Source organism: Mesoplodon bidens (assembly GCF_964165515.1).
Source record: "Mesoplodon bidens genome assembly, chromosome: 2".
NCBI lineage: Eukaryota > Metazoa > Chordata > Mammalia > Artiodactyla > Ziphiidae > Mesoplodon > Mesoplodon bidens.
The window spans coordinates 168,711,610-168,735,187 of record NC_138177.1 but is presented as its reverse complement, the minus strand read 5'-3'; the positions used below and the strand labels follow the sequence as shown (position 1 = coordinate 168,735,187).

General features: G+C 50.1%; 1 protein-coding gene across 2 annotated transcripts in view; it reads right to left on the bottom strand.

Moving 5' to 3' along the window:
* The window catches only part of ASAP3 (ArfGAP with SH3 domain, ankyrin repeat and PH domain 3), a 34,166-nt gene that overhangs the window by 9,026 nt on the left and 1,562 nt on the right, over positions 1–23,578 (bottom strand). For both annotated transcript variants that reach the window (XM_081225632.1, XM_081225633.1), the window contains exons 2-12: positions 14,420–14,492; positions 14,185–14,330; positions 10,992–11,066; positions 9,765–9,814; positions 3,140–3,251; positions 2,821–2,906; positions 2,290–2,365; positions 2,019–2,105; positions 1,732–1,841; positions 549–618; positions 154–241 (exon numbers count right to left, since the gene is read on the bottom strand). In XM_081225632.1, the coding sequence (XP_081081758.1) occupies positions 154–241; positions 549–618; positions 1,732–1,841; positions 2,019–2,105; positions 2,290–2,365; positions 2,821–2,906; positions 3,140–3,251; positions 9,765–9,814; positions 10,992–11,066; positions 14,185–14,330; positions 14,420–14,492 (973 nt within the window). The remainder of the gene's footprint in view (positions 1–153; positions 242–548; positions 619–1,731; positions 1,842–2,018; positions 2,106–2,289; positions 2,366–2,820; positions 2,907–3,139; positions 3,252–9,764; positions 9,815–10,991; positions 11,067–14,184; positions 14,331–14,419; positions 14,493–23,578) is intronic.

Here is a 23,578-nt window from a genome sequence, read left to right as displayed (position 1 = left end):
CCAGAGCTTAAGGAGTCTTATGCCTGCCATAGCAACTATTTGATAAACACGTGTGGAATTGGACACAGGCCCCTAATTGGAGCCTCCCAGGAGCTGACAGGTCTCTCAGAGAAGCCCTGGGCAGTTGCTGGGTAGGGGGCAGGGACTACTCACGGGTCACCAGGTCAAAGCACTTTTTCTCCTCGGGGTTTGGCCTCACTTGGCACGTCAGCAAGGTCAGCTTCACTGGTGGCCGGTTTATCTGTGCGAAGTTGGGGATGGAGGATGTACATGTTACCCTCTGGGCCTCCCAAACTCTTAGGCTTATTTCCCAATCTGTTAAATGGGCATAATAATCGTGTTCCAGTTTATGTCTCCCCTCTCCTAGCACCTCAAGGATGTGGAGTGTGAGGCTTTGGATCCCCTCCTTCCTCCCACAGGGAGTCTCCAGTTCCCTGGATCCAGGTTTGCAACCAGTCTTAGAGGGAGGGTTTGACATCTGTCTGCTCTGAACACCAGGAGGAGAGGGCCTATCATGTCCCGAGACCCCTCACCCCTCCAGGCCTCACCGTGCTGTGTGAGATGGTCAGGCAGCCATACTTGACTCCACACTTCCTTTTCTGCCAGACTCTTCGAATTCTAGGGCCCAGAGGGATAGAAAGACAATCACTAAAGGCTCACACCTAATTCCCCTGTATCAGTGAACAGAGTCCTGGATCAGGACTCACTTCTTCACCTCTTCTGTCCCGTGACCCCTATGCCCCTCACTCCCTGGGCTCCCTTCTGCTGGAGGGGACACAGCCCTGCCATTAGGAAGCTCCCAGTCAGACAGCCCCACTCTCTAGGAATCTTTATTCTAAAGGGGCATGTGACCTTGGCCCTCTGAGAGCTTCCAGTCTGATGGATGAGACAGTTCCCAACCTTAGGGACCTCCTAGTCTGAGAGGAGGAACAGGTTCTTGACCACAGCAGATGAATTATGGTTAAAGACAAAGCAAGATAAATATCGAGCCCTCAAAAATAAAATTAGCAAATCCATGATCAAAGCTACTTGACACTTTTCCTGTAAGAGGTAAATATTAATCGGTTTAACAAAGGTATTCTTCTCTGATAAAAACCGATTAGTGGGCTTCCCTGGTGGCGCAGTGGTTGAGAGTCCACCTGCCGATGCAGGGGACACGGGTTCGTGCCCCGGTCCGGGAAGATCCCGCATGCCATGGAGCGGCTGGGCCTGTGAGCCATGGCCACTGAGCCTGCGCGTCCAGAGCCTGTGCTCCGCAACGGGAGAGGCCACAACAGTGAGAGGCCCGCGTACCGCAAAAAAAAAAAAAAAAAAAAAACCGATTAGTAAGTAAAAAAATTAACGGATTCCCATAAAGGCCTTTGCATTTCACAGACTGATTTTTTTTTTTACACCAGGGAGCAGGGCACAGTCAACAGTTTCATTTCCAGGCATAGTCAATATATTATAGAGATTACGGGTGAGGCCATGGAGACTGTCTAGTGCATAATAAGTGCTCAAAATTGTTCGCTGCTGCTATTCTTCTTCTTTACGTTAAGAACAACCACCAACTTTAGCAGAAATTCACGAGCCCAGGATTCTGATGGTTTTGCACTGCCAGAGTGGAGGGTCCTGGAACCCTCAGGGTCTACACAAATGATAGGAACAGTCCCTTCAGGCAGCTCACCCAACCCTATCATTTACTGGCTGGGTGGCTTTGGGCAAGTTACTTGAGCTCTCTGAGTCACTTACCCATCACTTTTCTTGTACAGAAAGCCCACCTTCTCTGTCCCAAACTGCTTGTTGCCTTGGTGCTGGTGGATGCTGTAGCCACCTCCTGAGTTCTTCCGGCTCAGAGTCTCCTGTTCCTCGGACATGCAAAGGAGACCTCAGGGCATGTGGGTGGGAAGAGCCCCAATCTGCAGGGGTCTCACTCAGGGAGACTTCTCAAGGGGACGCTATGGGGTCTTCCTTCTCTCCCTCCCTCCAGGGTGGGCCTTGGGAGTGGGCACTTGGTTGGGTATGATTCAGGGGCTGACTTCTCTGCTCTCAAGCTGCAGTGTCCCTCGGAGGGAGTCCCGGAGCTGGGTCAGCTTCTGTAGCTCCTCCTCCTGGGCTTGATGCAGCTATGGGACAAAGGGCAGGACCCCATCATCAGCCAGCGGATGTGCCAGGTACAGAGCCCAGACCCAGAGCAGCAGGGCAGTAGCCACCTTGCTCTCTGGACAGAAGCCAGCAATTCCACGGCCACAGATTCTCCCGGAAGGACAGGGGACTTGACCACAAGCTCAAGGGTGAGGCCCAACTTACTGTGTGTACTGAGGCTGCCAGCTTCTCAATGAAGGGGGACAGGCTCTGAGCAGCCTTCCAGCCATCTTGGAAAAAGCTAAGGGTGTGAGGCCAAACAAGGGACCAGAGAGAGAGATGAAAATGAGAGGGGAAGTGTGGGAGAAGGTGCTCTAAAGATCACAGGGCACCTGGGGGCAATATAGTGTGACGGCCACGAGCAGGCACCCCAGAGTCAGAGTGTCAGGGTCCAGATCCCACTTCCTAGCTGTGTGATCTTAGTAAATCTGAGCTTCAATTTTATCATCTATAAAATGGGGATACTAGCAGTAGCTGCTCACAGGGGTGTGTGTAGGGTACACAGGTACATAGTGCTTGATATGTGGTGAGCATTCAGTAAAGGGCAGCTGTAAAAAGCATTTCCAATGAGGTACAGACACACATGGAAGCCTCAAGGGTCTGCCAGACCCTGGGGATGGCCTTGTTCTCGGTTGACTGAAGGGTTAAGGGGCAAGCGACCATGGGGATGGGGGTGGGACATGGGGAGAAACCTACTTGTGCTGGGCGTGGAAGAACTTGATGAGGCTCTGCAGGAAATCAGGACCTTGCTTCATCTGGCTCTCCCCGGCTTTCAGCAGATACTGGGGAGAGGGCAGGGAAAGGTGTGTGCTGTGAGCAAAGCTGAATCCTGGGCACAAGGGGCTGCTGTCCCCATCCCAGGCTAATCCTTTTGGCCATGACTGGACCTTGGTGACCTCTCAAGGGCCATCTGGCCAGGACCTGGGCTGAGACTGTGACTGGGCCCCCGGGGGCGTTCAGGGATGCAGACAGGAAGACACATCCCACCCCTCCCTCGGCCTGGGGCACCCCTTACCTCACACATGTGCAGCTGGAAGACGCGTCGCTCTCTCTGGGTGTCCTGTGCCACCTCCCCGGCACTCCCTCCTGTCACCCTGGCCCGGTCCCTCTCCTTCTCCAGCCTGGCCCTAGGCCCCCAGGAAAGAGAGGCCTGAACAACTCTCACTATCCCCTTGCATGTCCCACCATCCCTACGTGCTCCTGTCTGTACGGGCACACGAGAGTGAGGGGACCCTCCTCTGCACAGCTGTGTGGTGGGGCTGGGGTACAACGGTTAACAGTGTGGATTCAGGGAATGTACAGGCTGGTGAGGGGGGGAGTCAGCCCCGTGAATCAAATTACAGCCTTGAAGAGAGCAATGGGAGAGTAAAATGGGGGATCCGACCTCATCCAGCTACTCAGGAAGTGATTCTGGAGCTGGGATCTGAAGTCAGAGGAAGCTAGGGCTGGGTGGGAGGATCAGACCATGGGACAGCCCGGAGGCAGGAGAGATCAGGGATCACAGCAGAGACGGAGAGGGAGGTGGCTCCACGTGAGGTAAAGAGAGGCCAGACCACACAGGGCCTGAGTCAGACCGTGTTGACGTGTTGACGTTCTTGGTCTTTATCCCAAGAGCAATGGGAAGGAGGTGATGGTTTCTAGGCAGGGAGGGGATAGGCTCAGATAGGGCCAGGTGGGATTGGGGGTAACCAGTTCTGATTTTTCTGGAAGGGATTTAGGACCATGTGGGTTAAAAGACCACAAGGTGCCTTCATTCTTCTGAGCCATGGAGCTTCCCATTTAAAGCTTAAAAAACCTTGATTCTTTTCTTTGTAGGTGAAGACAGAAAGCGCTTCCCATCCTGTAGCTAAGAGTAACCTGGGCTTTCTCCCCTAAGGATCTCAGAGTTGGTGGTTTCTCCTGTTTGTGGATGGGTGGAACTGTGTACAAATGGTTTCCTGGAAATCCCACACCCATCAGACCACCCACTCCCAGCCAGGAGAGTATATCCAAATCTGGGGCTGGACGCATGAGACCGTAAATCCCGTGTAAAGGAGACAGCTTGTGTATAGTTTTGCTCCCAGTGGGTGCCAGCCCTAAGCAAAGAAAAGAGATGCGGGATAACCTTACATCTGCATTACTTCCCTTCTCCAAGCCCTAGTCTCCTCATCTGGAAAATGGGGACCTCTATCTGTACCCAGATGAGATAAAGTATGCAAAAGACTCAGCAGACAGAAGACACTACAGTATAATATTATAGGCCCCTTTAAGCTTCAGTGTTCCCATCTGTAAACTGAGGAAGCAATGGCCCAGACTGAGTTCTCAGGCCCCTTCTGGTTCTAAAGTTCTAGACCTGGTTCTAGAGTTCCAGACCTCTGGAATGGTGTTTATTTGCAGAATCTGTCCCTGGAGACCCAGAGGGCAGTTTCTCAACCTCGGAACTACAGACATTTTGACTAGATAATTCTTTGCTGTGGGGGCCCTCCTGTGCATTGTAAGATGTTTAGCAGCATCCCTGGCCTCTGCCCACTAGATGCCAGTAGCATCTGCCCTGTTGTGACAACCACAAATGTCTGCTTGGGGTGCGAAATCACCCTGGGTGAAAACCACTGCGTTCTGCAGGGGGGTGGGGTGGGGTGGGGTGGGGTGGGGTGTGTGTGTGTGTGTGTGTGTGTGTGTGTGTGTGTGTGTGTGTGTGTGTGTGTGTGTGTGTGTGTGTGTGTGTGTGTGTGTGTGTGTGTGTGTGTGTGTGTGTGTGTGTGTGTGTGTGTGTGTGTGTGTGTGTGTGTGTGTGTGTGTGTGTGTGTGTGTGTGTGTGTGTGTGTGTGTGTGTGTGTGTGTGTGTGTGTGTGTGTGGTTTTGTTTGTTTTTAATGTTCTTAGGAGTGGTTACCCTTCATTTCCCTAAAGCTTTATGATATCCCAAGAGGGAATCTGTGGCAGGGGAGTGGAGTTAGGTGAGGACTGACCCTGTGAACGGGCCTGGGGGTCAGGGCAGATGCTTTTTTAGGATCTGAAGATGAGCAGCAGAGAGAGAAGTGATGGCCAGGCCTGAGCAACAATGAGCCTGGCAGCTTGCTAAGGAGGGCGGGAGACTGAGGGGGCAGAGCAGCTGGGAGAGGGCAAGGGCAGCTCCCGTCTACACTGTTACCATATCTGCAAAAAGTGAGAGGGACTTCCCTGGTGCTCCAGATTTAAGACTGCGCTTCCACTGCAGGGGGCATGGGTTCGATCCCTGGTGGGGGAACTAAGATCCCGCATGATGCGTGGCATGCCCCCCCAAATAAGTAAATAAATAGGGAGAAATGAAAAAATAAGCTAAATACTTATCAACAGGAAGTAGTTATATAAATTATGCTATGTGCACATATAGGAATACTATGCAGCTGTTAAAAAGGATGGGGGAAATCTATATATACTGGCATGGAAAGAAGTCTGCTCCAGAGTATATGGACAAAAAGGAAGCCACAGTATAGTACAGTGGCTAGAAATGTGGATTCTGGATTTGAATGGCAGCTCCCTCGCTTACTTAACCTTATAAATCTTTCTAAGCTTCAGTTTCCCCATTTCAAATATGAGACTAATACTGCCTAGTTCTCAGATGATCTAATGCACTGGAAACATTTAGTACAGTCCCTGGTGTGTGGTAAGCCCTCAATAAATGACAGGATTATGATGATGCTAATGATACTGATGATTATAGTAATAACTTGATGATTCCCTTAGATAATTTATTTTTATTTATTTATGCATTTATTTATCTATCTATCTATGGCTGCGCCATGTGGCTTGTGGGATCTTAGTTCCCCGACCAGGGATCGAACCTGGCCCCTGGCAGTGAAAGCACTGAGTCCTAACCACTGCACCATCAGGGAATTCCCTAGATAATTTTTTTAGTGTAGCATACTTCCTATTTATTTATTTAATATTTTTAATGCAAGGTCTAGTGGAGGTTAAAGGACAGAAGCTACTTAGCTCAGGATGAAGATAAGCTGTGAAGTATGATACATGGCCTTGTGAATTACCATAGCTCTGTCCCTCAGCCTCAGCTATGGTAATTTACAAAGATTTCCCTACGAAGTCTGAAATAGTCACCCAAAATGACCTGATACACCTCAGACTAACAGCTGGGAGTGCTTTCATGCCACCGCACACAACCCCACACAGAAAACAGCAAATCCCATTCCCTCCCTGTCCTCAAAGTATGATCAATGTTTCATAAACATTTCAAATGTTAGGAATATTTTTATTTTCTTTGAATGGAGTTGCAGCAGGAATGAAAAGTGCTGAAAGGCTAGTTACTAAGAAGACAGAGATAACTGGAGAAGGGGACCACAGCCACAGTCTAACATTATTCAGGGGATGAGGAACAGGTACCAGTGGAGTGAGGAGGTCGGGGGGAGGGAGACGGGAGAGGAAAGGAATCAAAACGAATCATGCATCTGCCAACCTGACACCTTGAACCACCTCTCCTGTGATGCCTTTTCCAACCACCCTTCCCTCCACCCCAAAACTGCCTGCCTGTTCTGCCACCTCTGTGCTGACGCCTTCATTATAGCACTGTCACTTTGTATTTCATTATTTGGGGACCCACCTCTCTTCTTGCTTACAAACCAGTGGGATCCACCAAGGCAGGGATTGTGGTGATATTTTTTCCCTCACTACTTACCTATAAATTGGGGATAATAGCACCTTTCCCTTCCAAGATGAATAACTGATGACAGATGTAAAGAGCTTATCACAGCAGTTGGCACAAAGGAAGCTCTTAAGTAAGTATAAGTATTAGCTGCTATTATTAATAATTATTGTTAAGTGCTAATTTTGTGCTGAGTGGTCTGCTAGGCCGTTCACACACTAAAGCAATAATCTCATGAGGCAGGAATCATTACTCCATTTTACAGATAAGTCACTTGTCCAAGGCACACAGCTGCTAAGTACTAGAGGATATGAACCCAAGTCAGCCTGATGCTAGAGCCTTAGGGACAGCACTGGTAACGAACACTGTGGCTCAGATTTGTTCCATCCCTCCTTCCCTGCCTGGTTCCCCCAGCTGGTGACAGTCACAGTGTCTTTTCTGATAGATCACGGTCAGGGACTATTTTCCAAAAGATGAAGCTGAGATCCAGAGAAGGGAGGTAATTGCCCCAAATCCCAGGCTGGTCGGGGAAATGCTAGGAGCAGAGGTCTGGGCTTTTGCCTCTGAACCCCTTGCTGTGTTATTCTGGCCCCAGTTCTGGCTCAGAAAGATGGCCAATAAGTACGTGTTGAACTGCAGTGCCAGGTGCTGTATATGCACTGCACTTAGTTCATCTCCACATCAACCCTGCAAGGTATCGTTGGCCCCATTTTTCAGGTGAGGAAACAGCCCTGAAAATGGAACAGCCTAGATAATTGTGTCCCCTGCACAGGGCCTGGGATGCCTTTCTTAGCAGCCCCAGGTGGAGAGGGGAACCCCCTATATGAACAACCAGGGGGTGAGAATCCCGGTGGTATTCAACAGATGCTATCAGGGCCCTTGGGCCCTTGCAGTTGCTGCCCAGACTGGTTTGGTAAGAATGAGTTTGGAATTACACAGCAACTCATGGCTCGCTAATATCTAGCTATACCTGGAGCCCTCATAAAACAAATGTACACAGACACCTGTGCCAGGACATGTAGCTCGACCTATGGCATAGAAGCAGGAGCCAGGAGACCACTGGAAGAAGAAGGCCAGACTCAGAAGTCCTGGGTTCTAGCCCAGGCCCTATCGATAACTCACTGCGTAACCTCAGATAAGCCTCTTTCCCCATCATTACACACAGTCTTTTCTTTAAACGAAACCTTACAGGCAAGATCAATATATCAATCTGGTAAAAGCAGAGCTACTTGGGGAAGGTCAGCAAGGTAGGGCTTATTCTTTCTATTTAGTAGATGATGCCCTGAAAGGCTAAAAGGCTAAGGGCTTAGTCAAGGTCGCTCAGGAAGATGAAGACCATGTGCTCACCCATCAAATCATAAAGAGAAAGATCACCTGCCTGCCTGTCCACACCCCTCCCTAGGCCTCTGATGAGAACAGATGGCCACGCTCATCACAGCTCCCACACCCTTCACCACAAGATCTACACCCACAGCGGGAGTGTAGATGGAGATCCTCGTTGGCGGTGAGGAGTTTCAGCCTCCTTCAGACTCAGAGGTCCCCATGGTGCTGGGAGCTTGAGGAACAATAACGCTCCAGGATCTACTTCTTGGAAGGATTTTACAGAAATAATTATGAGTGGGAGCAAGGATTTAGTTCCAAGGATGCTTCCCCAACAACAGGGGCAGATTAAATACATTGTGGATTATGCATATGTTGACACACAGTGCACCCATTTAAGTGACGTTGTATAAAGACATGTAATGATGTAGAAAGATGGTCACAATGTATTTTTAAGCAAAAAAACCCCAGTATGATTATTATGATCTCGGTTTTGTAAAAATATTTCTTTATATATAGAAAAATGACTAGAAAGATGTTAATACTTTAGGCTTGGAAATGAAGGATCTTCTTCCTGGGTTTTGGTAGTTTCCCCTGCCCCCGCTTCCCCCTCCCAACCCCCAGCCTCAACAGGCCACTTGTGGGATCTTAGTTCTCCGATCAGGGATTGAACCTGGGCCACGGCAGGGAAAGCACCGAGTCCTAACCACTGGACCACCAGGGAACTCTCCCCCACCCTCCACTTTTTTAAAATGATGAAATTACAGTGCTACACACACTATGTAAAAAAATTCTAACAATAGAGAAGTACTAGATATTCCCCCACATGACCCTCATCTTCTCCTAGAGATAATTAAAAATGTTTCCTCTTCTACTTCTCCATATTTTCTTAGTTATTCATAATGAACACATATCGCTTTTGCAAAATGCAAGAGAAGCCAAAATCTTACAAAGAAGAGCAAACGGTGCCCTGAGGTACAGTGGGCCCAGCTGGGTCCTGGCAGAGGGCTGGGGGCAGGACCTGGACAGAGTTTGGCAGGCAGAGCCCGAGGAGTCCCCGCTCAGGGGCAGTTGGTTACTGGGTACCTGGGACTCCCTCTGTCTCCCTAGCATCCCAGTAGCTAGGGAGAAATCTGGAGTATTGTGTGTTGCACACAAGAGGCCCGGGTATGGCCTTTCATCCTTTATGTCCAGCTAAATGTTTATAGATACTGCCTGGTGCTGCAGAAACAGGATCAATGAACGTGAATCCCAGCCCTGCCTCTGCCTAGCTATATGGCCTCGGGCAAGTAACTTAACCACTCTGAACCTCTAGTTCCTCCTCTGATAATTGGGATACTCATATCTCCCTCACAGGGCTGGGTGAGTGTGAGGATGGGTGTCTGGCACATGGAGGTGTGGAGTAAATGGATGCTCCTTTCCGTCTCTCTGCCCATGTCTGGCACCACTGAGCAGATGGGTCTCTGAGAGCAGCATCTTGGGGTCCCTTCACAATAGCTCCCCTTTAGTCATCTCGTGGTCCAGCCCCCAGACTCCCGTCAGGCCTGGGCATAAACCAGCCCCCATAAACATTTCTAGAGAGCGAGGTGCCATGCGCTTCTGGGTGACGTGCCCTGGCAGCACTTAGGTTCTTCCCCACATCCAGCCTCCCGCTGCAACAGAAACACTGCTCTCCTGGACAAACCATCCTGGACGCAGCCACTTACATTTTGGCTTCGTAGTCCTTCCATGCCTTCTCCAGTTGCTTTTTGGAATCCTGTAGTTCAGAAAGAACAATTTGCCCAAAGGGGCTCTTGGGGTGTGGAATCTACAGTACACTTTGCTACCATTAGGGGGACCCTGCACTTGCATGCTCCCCTGTGCTGCTCAGAGCCACAATCCAACCGCCCCCTGCCCACATAGCCCTGACTGCAAACCTGACCCCCCAAAATAGACCCAACCAACCCCATTTCTCAGCGCTGAGCCCCTTCTCCCAACTGACCTCTTCCCGCAATTGTCAGTAATCCGTCTAAATTGGTAGGCTCAGGCTTAGGGTATTGGGGAGATTTTGGGGGGTCTGCCCTGAGTCCCCTCCCTTAGAAGATGGAGATCACCATGAGGAAAAGGATGGAGGATGAAGATCAGAATCCTCCCCTAACTTTACCCCACTGTTTTCTCCTGCCTGGTACTTGCTCACCCTTTCAACAGGAACGTACAGGTGGAGGGACATATGCACAGAGAGGCTAAGAAGTCTACCCGAGGCCACACAGCAAGCCGGAGAGACCTGGCTGATCCCTGGCCTAGTTTGCCTGGGCCTCATCCAGCAGGCTGCTCACACCCTTCAGAACAGCCCCCCTGCCCCCACCCCCAAACTTCCAAGGTGCCCCAGTCTACCAGGCGAAAAAGCTGCTGGTCTGGTTTGGGTGGTTCCCGGGCGAGGAGGAAAGCCTCTTCGGGGAGAACCTCTCAGGGGCCTTCTGGGGCAGACTTCCCAGGGAGATTATTCTGTTACTCTCTTTGAGTTCTACTTTGCCTCTAGCCAGGAGCTGCCTGCTGCAGAGACAGCAGCCAAGCATGGGCATCAGGAGGCCTGACTCTCACACTGGCTCCTCCACTGACCAGCTGTGTAAACTGTAAGCAGGTACCAAACTCCCTGAGCCTCAGTTTCCTCAACTGCAAAATGGGGATAACAGCACCTACAGGACCCCCCCCCTCATTGGGTTGTTGTAAAGGGCCCTGGCAGACAGTAAGTCAGCCATCCTGGGCTCACCCCAGGGCCAGGTCCTCCTGTCATCCTGAGGGTCAGTAATATGGGGTCAGCACACCCACTGTGACAGCCTCGCTTGGCCTCCGTCCTCAGCCCAGCCTTGCCTCCCCTATCGTCTCCTGCCCACCCCTGTCTTGCTCCATCCCACCACCTCTGCACTCGCCCTGCTGCCCACGTGGAAACTCACCTGTCGCCCGTCCCTCAGCTGCCCCTTCAACAGACTGTCCAGGGGGAAAGAGACAATGTTGTTCAGGTTCTGAACCTGGAAAAAGCAGAGACCCCCATACCCCACCTTGGGTGACCATCCATCCAGGCCCAAGGGGCTCAGGGTACGGTGAAGCATCACAAGGGAAAGGACAGCACTGGGGTAAAGGAGGCAGGGGAGAGAAAGACAAGAAAGGGAAGGAGTACAGGGGGTGGCGGGGTCGGCCTCCTGTGAAAGCTCTTCCCCTCCCCTGACTAATCCGCCTTATCACCTCACTGCTCAATCCATGGCATCCATGGTCAGCCTGTCTTTGTCCCTTTGCCAGAGGGACACCCTCACCTCTCCCCTCTGACCCTCTGAGGTCCACCTGTAGCGCCCATGTGTTGTTTCTGTCTGGCTAGTTCCTCGACTCCCCTTATAATGTGGGGAACCCATTCCCTATGGTCACATGGGGTGAACACAGGAGTCAGAGCTGACCAGAGTGCCCCACCCTCCGGCTACTGTGATTGGATCAGAAACAGGCACATGACCCAAGCCAGCCAATCAGGATACTTCCTGGGACTTCTCTGCCAAAGTCAGGGAAGAAAGATTGTCTTTCTTCTGTAAGGTGTGAATCTGGGGCTGCCCACTGAGCAGAGACAGAGAGAAACTCTTTAAGAGTTGGAAAAGGAGCCTAAGACCAGCTGCATACCTGGACTTCCCATTACAGGGGCCAGTGAATTCTCTTTTTAAAAATTAACCTAGGGGGGCCTCCCTGGTGGCGCAGTGGTTGAGAGTCCGCCTGCCGATGCAGGGGATACGGGTTCGTGCCCCGGTCTGGGAGGATCCCATATGCCGCGGAGCGGCTGGGCCCGTGAGCCATGGCCGCTGGGCCTGCGCGTCCGGAGCCTGTGCTCCGCAACGGGAGAGGCCACAACAGTGAGAGGCCCGCATACCACAAAAAGAAAAAAAAAAAAAAAAAAAAAAAAAAAATTAACCTAGGGAATTCCCTGGTGGTCCAATGGTTAGGACTCGGCGCTTTCACTGCCGGGGCTGGGTGGGCCCAGGTTCAATCCCTAGTCAGGGAACTAAGATCCCACAAGTTATGTGGCATGGCCAAAAAAAAAAAAAAAAAAAAAAAAAAAAAAGACTGAAAGAGAAAAAGACATATAAAAAGAAAAAAATTAACCTAGTTTGAGTTGAATTTCTGTCATTTGGCAACTCAAAACAGCCTATCTAATATTTTAGCCCACCTTTCAAGGTACAGCTCGGGCCTCCCCTCTTCCAGGAAGCCTTCCTGACTACTTCCTCCTGTGGTCTATCCTGACCTCCCCTTTTCTGAGCCATGGCAGCCCTAGGCCTCTGACCCAAGCCGCTGGGTCCTTGAGTTTGTGCCACACTGCTGATCTTGCTTGGTGTCATTTCACATCTCAGTTCCTCGACTAGGCTGTGGCTCTCCGAGGCAGTCTGACTCTTCCCTGTGTCACCAGCCCCTGGTACACCACCCACCACTGAGGAGATGCTCAGCAAACACTAGTTTGACTGAAACAAGGGGAGGAGAGGTAAAGACAAAAGACGTCACTGATTCAGGTGAACCCAAACACTGTTAAAGGCCTCTACGTGTAGGACAGGGTGCGAGGCAGTGCTACGTAAAGAGACAAAATGATGACAGACGGCAATATTAGCTAATGTTAACTGAGCGCTACCCCGGAGCAGGCACTTAACTTGCGAAATCCTCATCACCACTCTGTGAGGTGGGGACCATTGTTATCCCCATTTTACAGATGAGGCTTGGGCAGACTGAGGCACTTGCCCAGGGTCATACACCCAGTGAGCAGCAAAGCAGGGATTCAAGGCCTGAGTCTAAGCCTGAGGTGTGGGTGCTTGATCACTAAGCAAATTGCCTCGTAGAGATGATGTGGTCCGCGCCAGCCAGGAAGGGCCCTGGGTGGAACTTGAGCCACGAAAGCTGGGCCAAAAGCTACGGAGCCTAGAGGGAGAGAGGCTTTCCTGGGAGGTGGTACAGCCAGGCTTGTGCTCGGATGCTGGGTTCAAATCAGCTGTGTGACCTCGGGCAAGGTGCTTATCCTCGTGTCTTAGTTTCCTAGCCTGTACAGGGGGGACAATAGTAAAAACAACCCCACAGAGCTGTGCTCCAGGATGAAACGTTAACACACGTGAAGTACTGAGAACCATGCCTGCACCAGGAAAGAGCTCATGTTTTGGGGTAGCCTTGAGGCGGGGACTTGGCAGATGGGGAGGAGGCCATCTCAGGAAGGAACCTGAGGCCACTGGGCCACGTGCAGGAGCTGAGAGGCTTGCTGAGGCGAGGCACGTTCTTGCCTTTGAGGACAAAGCAGGTATGGTTGGGAAAGCAGAGGACAAAGAGGGTGAAGGAGAGGCAGTGGTGCAAAGACAGGAACCCGAGCCTGCCCTCCCTTGAGTGGGGCTCCTCCCCACTGTGAGACCCCCTCTGCTCCTGGGTGCTCACCACAGAGGAGAAGGAGGAGGGCAGGCAGGGAGGGAGGGAGAGAGGGGAGAGGAGACGCCGGCCGGAAAGAAGAGAGGAAGAAGAATGCAAATAGGAGGTCAGAACTGGAAAGGGGGACTTCCCTGGTGGTCCAGTGGGTAAGACTCTGCGTTCCCAATGCAGGGGGCCCGGGTGCCATCCCTGGTCAGGGAACTAGATCCCACATGCACGCCGCAACTAAGAAGTCCACATGCCGCAACTAAAGATCCTGCGTGCTGCAACTAAGACCTGGCGCAGCCAAAATAAATAAATAAATATTAAAAAAAAAAAAAAAAGAACTAGGGCTTCCCTGGTGGCACAGTGGTTGAGAGTCTGCCTGCCGATGCAGGGGACACGGGTTCGTGCCCCGGTCCGGGAAGATCCCACATGCCGCGGAGTGGCTGGGCCCGTGAGCCATGGCCGCTGAGCCTGCACGTCCGGAGCCTGTGCTCCGCAACAGGAGAGGCCACAACGGTGAGAGGCCCACGTACCGCAAAAAAAAAAAAAAAAAAAAAAGAACTGGAAAGGAACCTCAGGTCATGGGTCAGAGGTCAAGGGAGACTAGAGGTCAAGGGAAACCTGAAAGAAGGGTGGAAACCGACCCTTTCCCAGTCGGGTTTTTAAGTCACTGGTTAGATTTGCCCTGAGCCTGGGCTGAGGCTGAGTGAAAGAGGAGCAGGGCCTCACCAGGTTCTTGAAGAGCGCGGCCACCTCACGGGTGAACACGGCCAAGTTCAGGAAGCCGGTGGACAGCTCGTGACTGTTTTGAGACAGGTGGCTGTTGCCCAAGGACTCCACGGCCTCTCGGTACTGCTCCTCGTTCTCCACGTGCCCTGTGGAGCAGGGAGGCGCAGAGTTAGTTCCAGGCTGGAGCTGGGGAAAGGGCTGCCTCGCCAGGCTGGCACCAAGCAGGCTCACTCACCGAGGCCGGAGCTATGGATCGCCCGCACAGCCTTCTTTATTCTCTGTAGGATGGCCTGGTCTCCTTCCAGCATCTGGAAACAAATGTGGACAGAGGTTCAGGGATGCTCAGCCGGGAGGGGTGCCTGACTCTGCGATCCCACCCTCCAAACACACACACAGCACACACAGTTCCCTCCCTAGGGTCCCCCTGCACTCCAACGGAACATAAACAGGCCTCCCTCCCCCACCCAGACCACATGGGAAGCCACAGACCAGTCACACCACACCAGGAAGGCCAGGCTTTTCTCCTCATGCGGGACAAGTAAACATAGCAATTCCAAGGCACGTGGCATCGTGGGGTATGCCAGGCCAGGGGTTGAATCTCGGCTCTGGCACTAACTAGTGTGTCAACCTAGATAAATCTGTTCGCCTCTCTGAGCCTAGGGTGCCTCATCTGCAAAATGAGGATGACACTACAGAGTTGCTGAGAGAATGATTTGACGAACACACACATGACGCTTAGCAAAATACTAGAGGAAAACATGGACATCTCTATATTCTCGAAAGACTCAGATGGGGAAAGACTTGGTCCCCAAACCCCAGACTCAGTAAGCAGCCACGTGAGGATAAGGAGGAAGAGGCTGGGACACCGTCGGTGGGCAGTGAGATGAGGAGGGTAGAGGTGGACACTCAGCCCCCCTGGAGAGAATTGCTGGGACGATATCAGGCAACCCCACGTTCCAGGGGCTGCAGGACAAACAGCAGACTGTGGGGAAGCCAGGAGATGTGGCTGCATCACATGCAGGAGTCCCATGTCCCGGGCGGCTCAGCCCGGATGCAAACCCCCCAGACACACCCCCCTTCCAGTGGGGTATAGAAGCTGCCAACCTCATGAAATCCTCATGAAATGCATAGTTAAGTGGGAAATTATAGAATTAGGGCTGCAAAGGGCCCACAGAGCCACAGATGAGGAAACTGAGGCCAAGAGAGGGGAGGGTCTTGCCTAGAGTCAAATAGTGGGGAAGCAGCAGAGCTGGGCTTCCAGGGGGTGCCCTAGTACAGCGCTCCATCCACACACGATGGCTGCACCCTGACCCCAGCCCCCACTATTTTGTCCAGTGACGATAATGGGATCAAAGTTTGATCGCCAAAGAGTTACTTCAATGTGGCAAGAGTTAGCAAACATTTGGAATGGTATCTGCAAAGATTCTAAACCAAACTCACAGGAGGACAAGCACAAGGCAGTCCTCGGAGGCAATGCGGAGTGTTTTCAGATGCCTTGGGCACACGGGAAGCCTCTGGAGGGAGAGGGGTCTGCTTTTGAAGCCCAGCTCCACTGCCCAGATGCTGTGTGACTTTGGGCAAGTTGCCTATTCTTTCTGAGCTCCCTGATTAGCTATCTGTGAAATGAGGGAAATAATGCCTACCTCTCAGGGTTATTATGAGGACTGTATGTATGAGATGATGCACATAAAGGGTTTAGTCTGGTGCTGGGCACAGATGTGTCCTAAATGAACAGTACCTCTGATTGTCAGCAGTTGCTCCTGATGCTAAAAAGTACCCATCAAGGGCTTCCCTGGTGGCGCAGTGGTTGAGAGTCTGCCTGCTAATGCAGGGGACACGGGTTCGTGCCCTGGTCCGGGAAGATCCCACATGCTGCGGAGCAACTAGGCCCGTGAACCACAACTACTGAGCCTGCGCGTCTGGAGCCTGTGCTCCGCAACAAGAGAGGCCGCGATAGTGAGAGGCCCGCGCACCGCAATGAAGAGTGGCCCCCGCTTGCCACAACTAGAGAAAGCCCTCGCACAGAAACGAAGACGCAACACAGCAAAAATAAATTGATTAATTAATAAACTCCTACCCCCAACATCTTCTTTAAAGAAAAAAAAAAAAAGTACCCATCAAATTCTGGGTACTTTTCCTCCAGGGAATAGAAACCTAACAGTCTCTCCCCTGAGTATGACCTTGAGACACTTTCATGTTTGGGACCAGTAGAGGCCCATCCCAGAGCTGAAGAAAGAAAGTTGAGGACTTAGGGAGATTGGGGGGAGGGGTCCATAACTGACTCAGCTAAAGAACTAAGACGTTTCTATCTGAGAGACAAAGACAAGAGGGGAGGACACGGACATGTCTTTCCTAGACGGGGAAACTCGTGTTTGCCAAAGCCCTTGACTCCCACCTTGAAACTTGAAAGGGAAAGATAAGAGTTGATTAATTTAAAGAGCTAGGATTTCACTCCAAAAGGCAGTGCAGGTTAAAGATATGAACAAATTCCAAAGAGATTTAGAAAACTCCCTAGAAGGCAGGTCCATGTGCCTAGCATACAAAAGGTGCTCAATAATTGTTTACCTAAATGAATGATGGTTTGCAAAGCCCTGGGACACAGACCTGAGAGGTCTATGTCCATGCTCTAGATACCCTTTGGGGAGTCTTCCTATCCCATGACACTCGTTCTCTGAAAACCCCTCAACAGTTGGGCCCTTGCTGCCTTGTTTGTCCTAGCCAGAGTTGACTGGACTAGGGTTGACACTTGACCTAAGCTGGGCCAATCCGATTCTCTTTCCAAGGAATTTGGAATTGGGCTCTGGAAAGCTAGCTAATTGATTGGAAGTGTTTAAGCAAAGGGAAAAGAACAAAGTAGATGTGTAGAAAGAAGCAAATGAGACCCATGCTGCCACAGAGAAGCACAAGAGAAGAGCTGCCCTGGTTTCTGGCAACTTTCCAGATCCTTCACCCTCAGAGGCCCTTCCATACTTCCTGTCCTTGGGCCTCCATGAAATACCCCTGAACCTAGCAAACAAATTCCCTTTACTGCTTAAGCTAGTTTGAGAGGATCTCTCTTCCCTGCAGTGTAGCAGAGGCTGCTGGTTGGCTCCCAATCCATTCTCTCTTCCTCCTTAGCAATTAGAACTCTGACTTTTCAGATGGCCACTTGGCCACTCACAATAAAGACTACATTTCTGGGGCTTCCCTGGTGGCGCAGTGGTTAAGAATCCGCCTGCCAATGCAAGAGACACAGGTTTGAGCCCTGGGCCGGGAAGATCCCACATGCTGCGGAGCAACTAAGCCCGTGCGCCACAGCTACTGAGCCAGCGCTCTAGAGCCTGCAAGCCACAGCTACTGAGTCCATGTGCCACAACTACTGAAGCCCGTGCACCTAGAGCCCATGCTCTGCGGCAAGAGAAGCCGCCGCAATGAGAAGACCGCGCACCAATGAAGAGTAGCCCCGGCTCGCCGCAACTAGAAAAAGCCCGCGCGCAGCAATTAAGACCCAACGCAGCCAAAAAAACAAACAAAAAAAAGACTACATTTCCCAGCCCAACTTGCAGCTAAATGCGGTCATGTGACAGTTCTAACCAATGGTATGTAATGGCTATATCATCTGTTAGCTTCCAGAAAGTAGTTTTAAAAGGAAGGAAGGGAGGGGACTTCCCTGGTGGCGCTGTGGTTGAGAGTCCGCCTCCCCAGTGCAGGGGACATGGGCTCGAGCCCTGGTCCAGGAGGATCCCGTGTGCAGCGGAACAACTGAGCCCGTGCACCACAGCTGCTGAGCCTGCCTCTGGAGCCCGCGAGCCACAACTACTGAAGCCTGTACTCTGCAATGAGAGGCCACCGCAATGAGAGGCCCGCGCGCAGCAACAAGGACCCAACGCAGCCAAAGATAAATAAATAAGATAAATGGATTTATAAAAAAAAAAAGAAAGGAAGGGAGGGATTTACACACCTATTAGAATGACCAAAACACTGACAACACCAAATGCTGGTGAAGATGTGGAACAACAGGAACACTCAGTGCTGGTGGGAATGCAAAAGGGCACAGCCACTTTGGAATCCAGTTTTGCAGTTTCCTACAAAACTAAACATACATTTACCATATGATCCAGCAACTGCTCTCCTTGGTATTTACCAAATGAGTTGAAACTTATTTCCACATAAAGACTTGCACATGGATTGTTTATAGCAACTTTATTCATAACTGCCAAAACTTGGAAGACAACGTACGATTATTTACTGCTAAAAAGAAGTGAGCTATCAAGCCACAAAAGACATGAAGGAAACTGAAATGTATATTACTAAGTGAAAGAAGCCAATCTGAAAAGGCTACAGACTGTAGGATTCCAACTATATGACATTCTGGAAAAGGCAAAACTATGGAAACTGTAAAAAATCAGTGGTTGCCAGGAGTTGGGGGAAGGGAGGGATGAATAGGAGGAGCACAAAGGAGTTTTAGGCAGTGAAACTATTCTGTATGATACCAGGATAGTGGATACACGTCACTATACAGTTGTCAAAACTCATAGAATGTATAACACCAAGAGTGAACCTTAAGGGACTTCCCTGCTGGAGCAGTGGTTAAGAATCTGCCTGCCAGTGCAGGGGACACGGGTTCAATCCCTGGTTCAGGAAGATCCCACATGCCGTGGAGCAACTAAGCCCGTGTGCCACAGCTACTGAGCCTGCGAGTCACATCTACTGAGCCCACGTGCCACAACTCCTGAAGCCCGTGTGCCTAGAGCCTGTGCTCTGCAACAAGAGAAGCCACCTCAATGAGAAGCTGGTGCACTGCAGTGAAGAGTAGCCCCTGCTTGCCGCAACTAGAGAAAGCAACGAAGACCCAATGCAGCCAAAAATGAATAAATAAATAAATAATTAAAAAAAAAAAAAAGAGTGAACCTTAATGTAAACTATGGACTTTGGGTGATAATGATGTGTCAGTGTACGTTCACTGATTATAACAAATGTACCATGCTGGTGTGGGATGGTAATAGTAGGGGAGGCTGTGCCTGTGTAGCGCCAGGGGTGTTTGGGAACTCTCTATACTTTCCACTCAATTTTGCTGTGAACCTAAAACTGCTCCAAAAATAAAGAAAAAAATATTTAATAAAGAAAAGAAAAGAAAAAAAAGGAAGGGAGGGGTGTCCTGACATACTTTTCTCCTATCTAGAATGCATTTGTGATGTCTAGAGTTCAGGCAGCCATCTTGGACCATGAGGTAGAAGCCACATGTTATGGATGGTGGAGCAACAAAGTAGTAGCCTTGTCCCTGGTGACTGTGGAGCCACCCTATCAGCTCTGGACTACTTATCTGTAGATGTCTTTTATATGAAAGAAAAGTAAATGTCTATCTTATTTGAGCCACTGTTATGCTAGGTATTCTGTCACTTGTAGCTGAACCTAGCTCTTACTGGTACAGGCAGGCAAGTCATCCTAATCACCCACAAATTGTCCCTTGATGCCCTTGTCAGAAATGTATCAGGAAATGGCTTCCTGGCAAGATACCATTCCTGCCCCTACTGCTCTTAGCAACCAAGGTTCACACAGCTATTCATTCATTCATTCAACTAGTTATTGAGTGCCTGCTATGTGTTCACATCCTGCATAAGAGACACATCTCAGCTCTTAGGGACACCACCATCTAAGGAAAGAAAGAGCCAAGTAAATAGATACTTATAATGCAATGTGATTAGGGTTATAATGGAAGATGGACAAGGTACCTCAGAGCCCAGGGAAAGCAGAGCTGTGTCTGCTTAGGAGGAACAGGGAAAGCTTTAAGCTGTGGTGCTTGGCTGTGAGCACTGGACTAAGAGGCTGCGCTGTGACGTGGTGTGGGGGAGTACTAGGTATAAATGATAGAAATGCTAGAGGAGGGAGGCTCGCTCTGGGAAGGATGGGCAAGGACCATTCATTCATTCATTCATTCATTTCAACAAGCATCTCCTGGTGCCTATTTTATGGCCCCTTCCTTCAAAAGGCTCACAGACATATAAACACAAAGTGCCCGAAGGGGAAACAAAGAGGGGGGAACTCTAATCACCCTTTTCTCAAGAAAATATTTGAAAATCATTCAAACTGGGGTATAAATGACTGATAACACCTACCCTCTATAATACAATGGGGCAAAAATTTTAGCTAAAAAAAATACCATTTTAAGGAGAAAATTCAGATCAAAGCCTGGGGATGGGAAGGGATTTGGAGAAAGGCACAGAAGTTTTTAGAACTCCAGTAATGAGGCAACCATAGCACGATGAGTCCCAAGCTACGATTCTAGCCCCAGTCTCCCGAAAACTATCTCCCTGGGTGATACTAGTCCAGCCAGATCTCTAAACCTCTTCTTCTTCTTCTTTTTTTTTTTTTTTTGTGGTACTTGGGCCTCTCACTGTTGTGGCCTCTCCCGTTGCGGAGCACAGGCTCTGGACGCGCAGGCTCAGCGGCCATGGCTCACAGGCCCAGCCACTCCACGGCATGTGGGATCTTCCCGGACCGGGGCACGAACCCGTGTCCCCTGCATCGGCAGGCGGACTCTCAACCACTGAGCCACCAGGGAAGCCCTAAACCTCCTCTTCTTTAAAATGGGAGGAAGATATCACATGGGGAAAAAAATCCATTCTCCACTTAACTCATAGAGTTACTGTGAGGCTTAGATGAGATCACAGACACAACAGCATGGTGCCAAGGCTTGGGGCATTTGGAAAATATGAGTATGATTTTTACTGTGATTTGTTTTCTGCTTCTGTACGAGATCAGCCCTCATTCCTCGTGCCTGTGACTGGGTAGGTTAACAAAACCCAAAAATCAGCCTCTGGACTCAGGGAGTCCTTTTAATCCCAAGTAGTCAGTGATTCTCAAAGTAGGGTCAGCAGCAACAGCTTCACCTGGGAACGTGTTAGAAATGCAGATTCTTCAGCTGAATCAGAAAATCTGGAGGTGGGGCCCAGCGATTTGTGTTTCAACGAGCCCTCGGGTGATTGCGACCCATGCTCCAGTTTGGGGATCACTGGTCTAATTCCACCTTTCAGAGATGCAGTAACTCATCATTGTTAAAAGTATGAGGCTGGCCCCAAACTACCTGGTTTTGAATTCTAGCTCCATTTTGGTATTTGCTATGTGACCTCTCTGTGCCTCAATTTCCCCATTCACGAAATGAGGATGATAATAGTTTCTACTATATAGGGTTGTTGGGGAGATTAAATGAACTCACATAGGTAAAGTGCTTAGAACATTATTATTTGATTGCTAATGATGTTATCCATTGCAAAATTAAATGGAATTTGGTTTAGGAATTTCTCAACTTTCCTTGAGCTAATTAAAGATACCTCCCCCCACCCCCATGATCCTGCTCAGCAAGATGTGGGAACCACAGGTACAGAGGGACTGAAGTGAAACCTCTGTCACTGGGCAGATACAGGATGCAAGATGTTACATGTCCTGAGTGCCTGAGTAAGGGCTCTGGGCCAGACTCTTACTTGTCACCCTCCCAGCCACCGTTTGAGACAGGCATCACCATCTGCATTTTTATAGATGAGGCTGTCAGGGGAAGGAACATGTCCAAGTATGTCCAGGTCACATAATGCTGAACAGTGGCAGAGTCATAATTTAGACCCAGGTCTGGTCAAATCCAGGGCCAATGTTCTTTCCATAACACCAAGCTGCCCCACAGAGGTTAAGGGACACGGCTTCTTTGACCCTGGGACTGGATCTGCCTCTGAGCCTGAATTTCAGCTCCACCATCTCTACCATATCCCCTCAACATCCCCTCACACAGGAAGGGAGGAGGGAGGGACAGAGGGAGACCTGTCCAAAGAAAAGGAAGTTGACAGCAGTGTCAGGGCCCCAACTGCAAATACTCCACGGGCTGTCCTACTGGAGAGAAAACAGGTTTATTGAAGTTGGCCCTGAAGAGGATTTCCAGGACTGAGAGGTAGAATTAGAGACACAGAGACAGATTTCAGCTCAAACACAGGAAGAAGTTCCTAAGCAAGAATAAGTGACCCTGGAGGGAGTGACCTTGAAGTATTTAGGGACTTCAGATGGTAGAGCATGATTCAGGCACCAGATTTTGGATTAGTAATGATGGCCATTTAGATTTCTCTCAAAGCTAAGAGCCCATGCAAGAGCCTGGGCAGGCACTGGGCAAAGGCAGGCGAAGCTCAGAATACAGGGACATGTCTGCACTTGGAAAACCAACTGGAGTCCTTCGGGCAGCCTTGCCAGGCTAGGCCTGGACAAAGTCTGAATTCCAGTTGGTGATACAGCCCTTTGTGGCCCCCCCCCCCCACACACACACCCCGCTCTCTGCAGGCAAAAGATCATAGATGGCAGCACTAGGGCCATGCCCAGCTGCCTTGCTTGGAAGGGCCTTCTGCATGCCCCCTTCCTGGGTCAGGATTCATCAATAGGAGCCATTCTTCATTCCTGTGATTTCTCAGAGCCAGCTGTGGTAACCATGGTGACCCAGCCCAGGGGGCAGAGCTGCTAAAGCTAAGGCCTTGAGAGCTGCAGATTAAATTTCACCATTAGACATTCACTCTTTTGGACTATTATAATACGGGGCATAGGCACCCCTTTTGTGGCATCCCATGACCACTGGAGCCATCATTAATCAGTCACAGTATTTTTCCCACTGACTCTGGTTTTGTTCCATCATTCTGTTGAGTCAGTTCTTCAGGTAGCCTCTACCAATTAAAGTATAGTTGGCACAGGAGAAGAAAACCAGTTTCTAGCTTTGTTTTGGACCATGATGTTGTCCCTTGAGAGACTAAATCACAGAATATTGGAGATAATCTAACATTACCTCCTCGTTTTACAGACTGCAAAACAAAAGCTCAGATGAGTTTCTTGCCCCAGGTCTCATAGGAAATGCAAACAAACTAAGGAAAGAATACAATCCAAAACTTGCACAGGGCTTTACAGTTTGTAAAGTAATTTGACATCCACTCTTTAAGATTCATAGCATCCTGATAAGACAGTCATTGCTTTTATTCCCATCTGGCTGATGAGTTAGTGAGGCTCAGAGAAGTAAAGAAAGTTGCCTGAGCTCACACAGCCAGGAAGTGGCCGAGATGGACCTGGGACAGTTGGACTCTAACTGTTGGACCCTAAGTCCCTTGTTTATTCCCAGTCTGTGGGCCCAGGCCCTGGAAATCCAAGGAGTTACTACCATGGCCCTATGAAGGCACACTTATATAGTAAGCACTACAGACCAATTAAAAAGTCTCACAAATTAGTATGACCACATTCCAAATATGAATGCAGCTGTTATGATCAATAAGACACAAATCTTTAAATGTATTTTTTTTTTTTTTTTTGCGGTACGCGGGCTTCTCACTGTCGTGGCCTCTCCCGTTGCGGGGTGCACAGGCTCAGCGGCCATGGTTCACGGCCCAGCCACTCCGCGGCA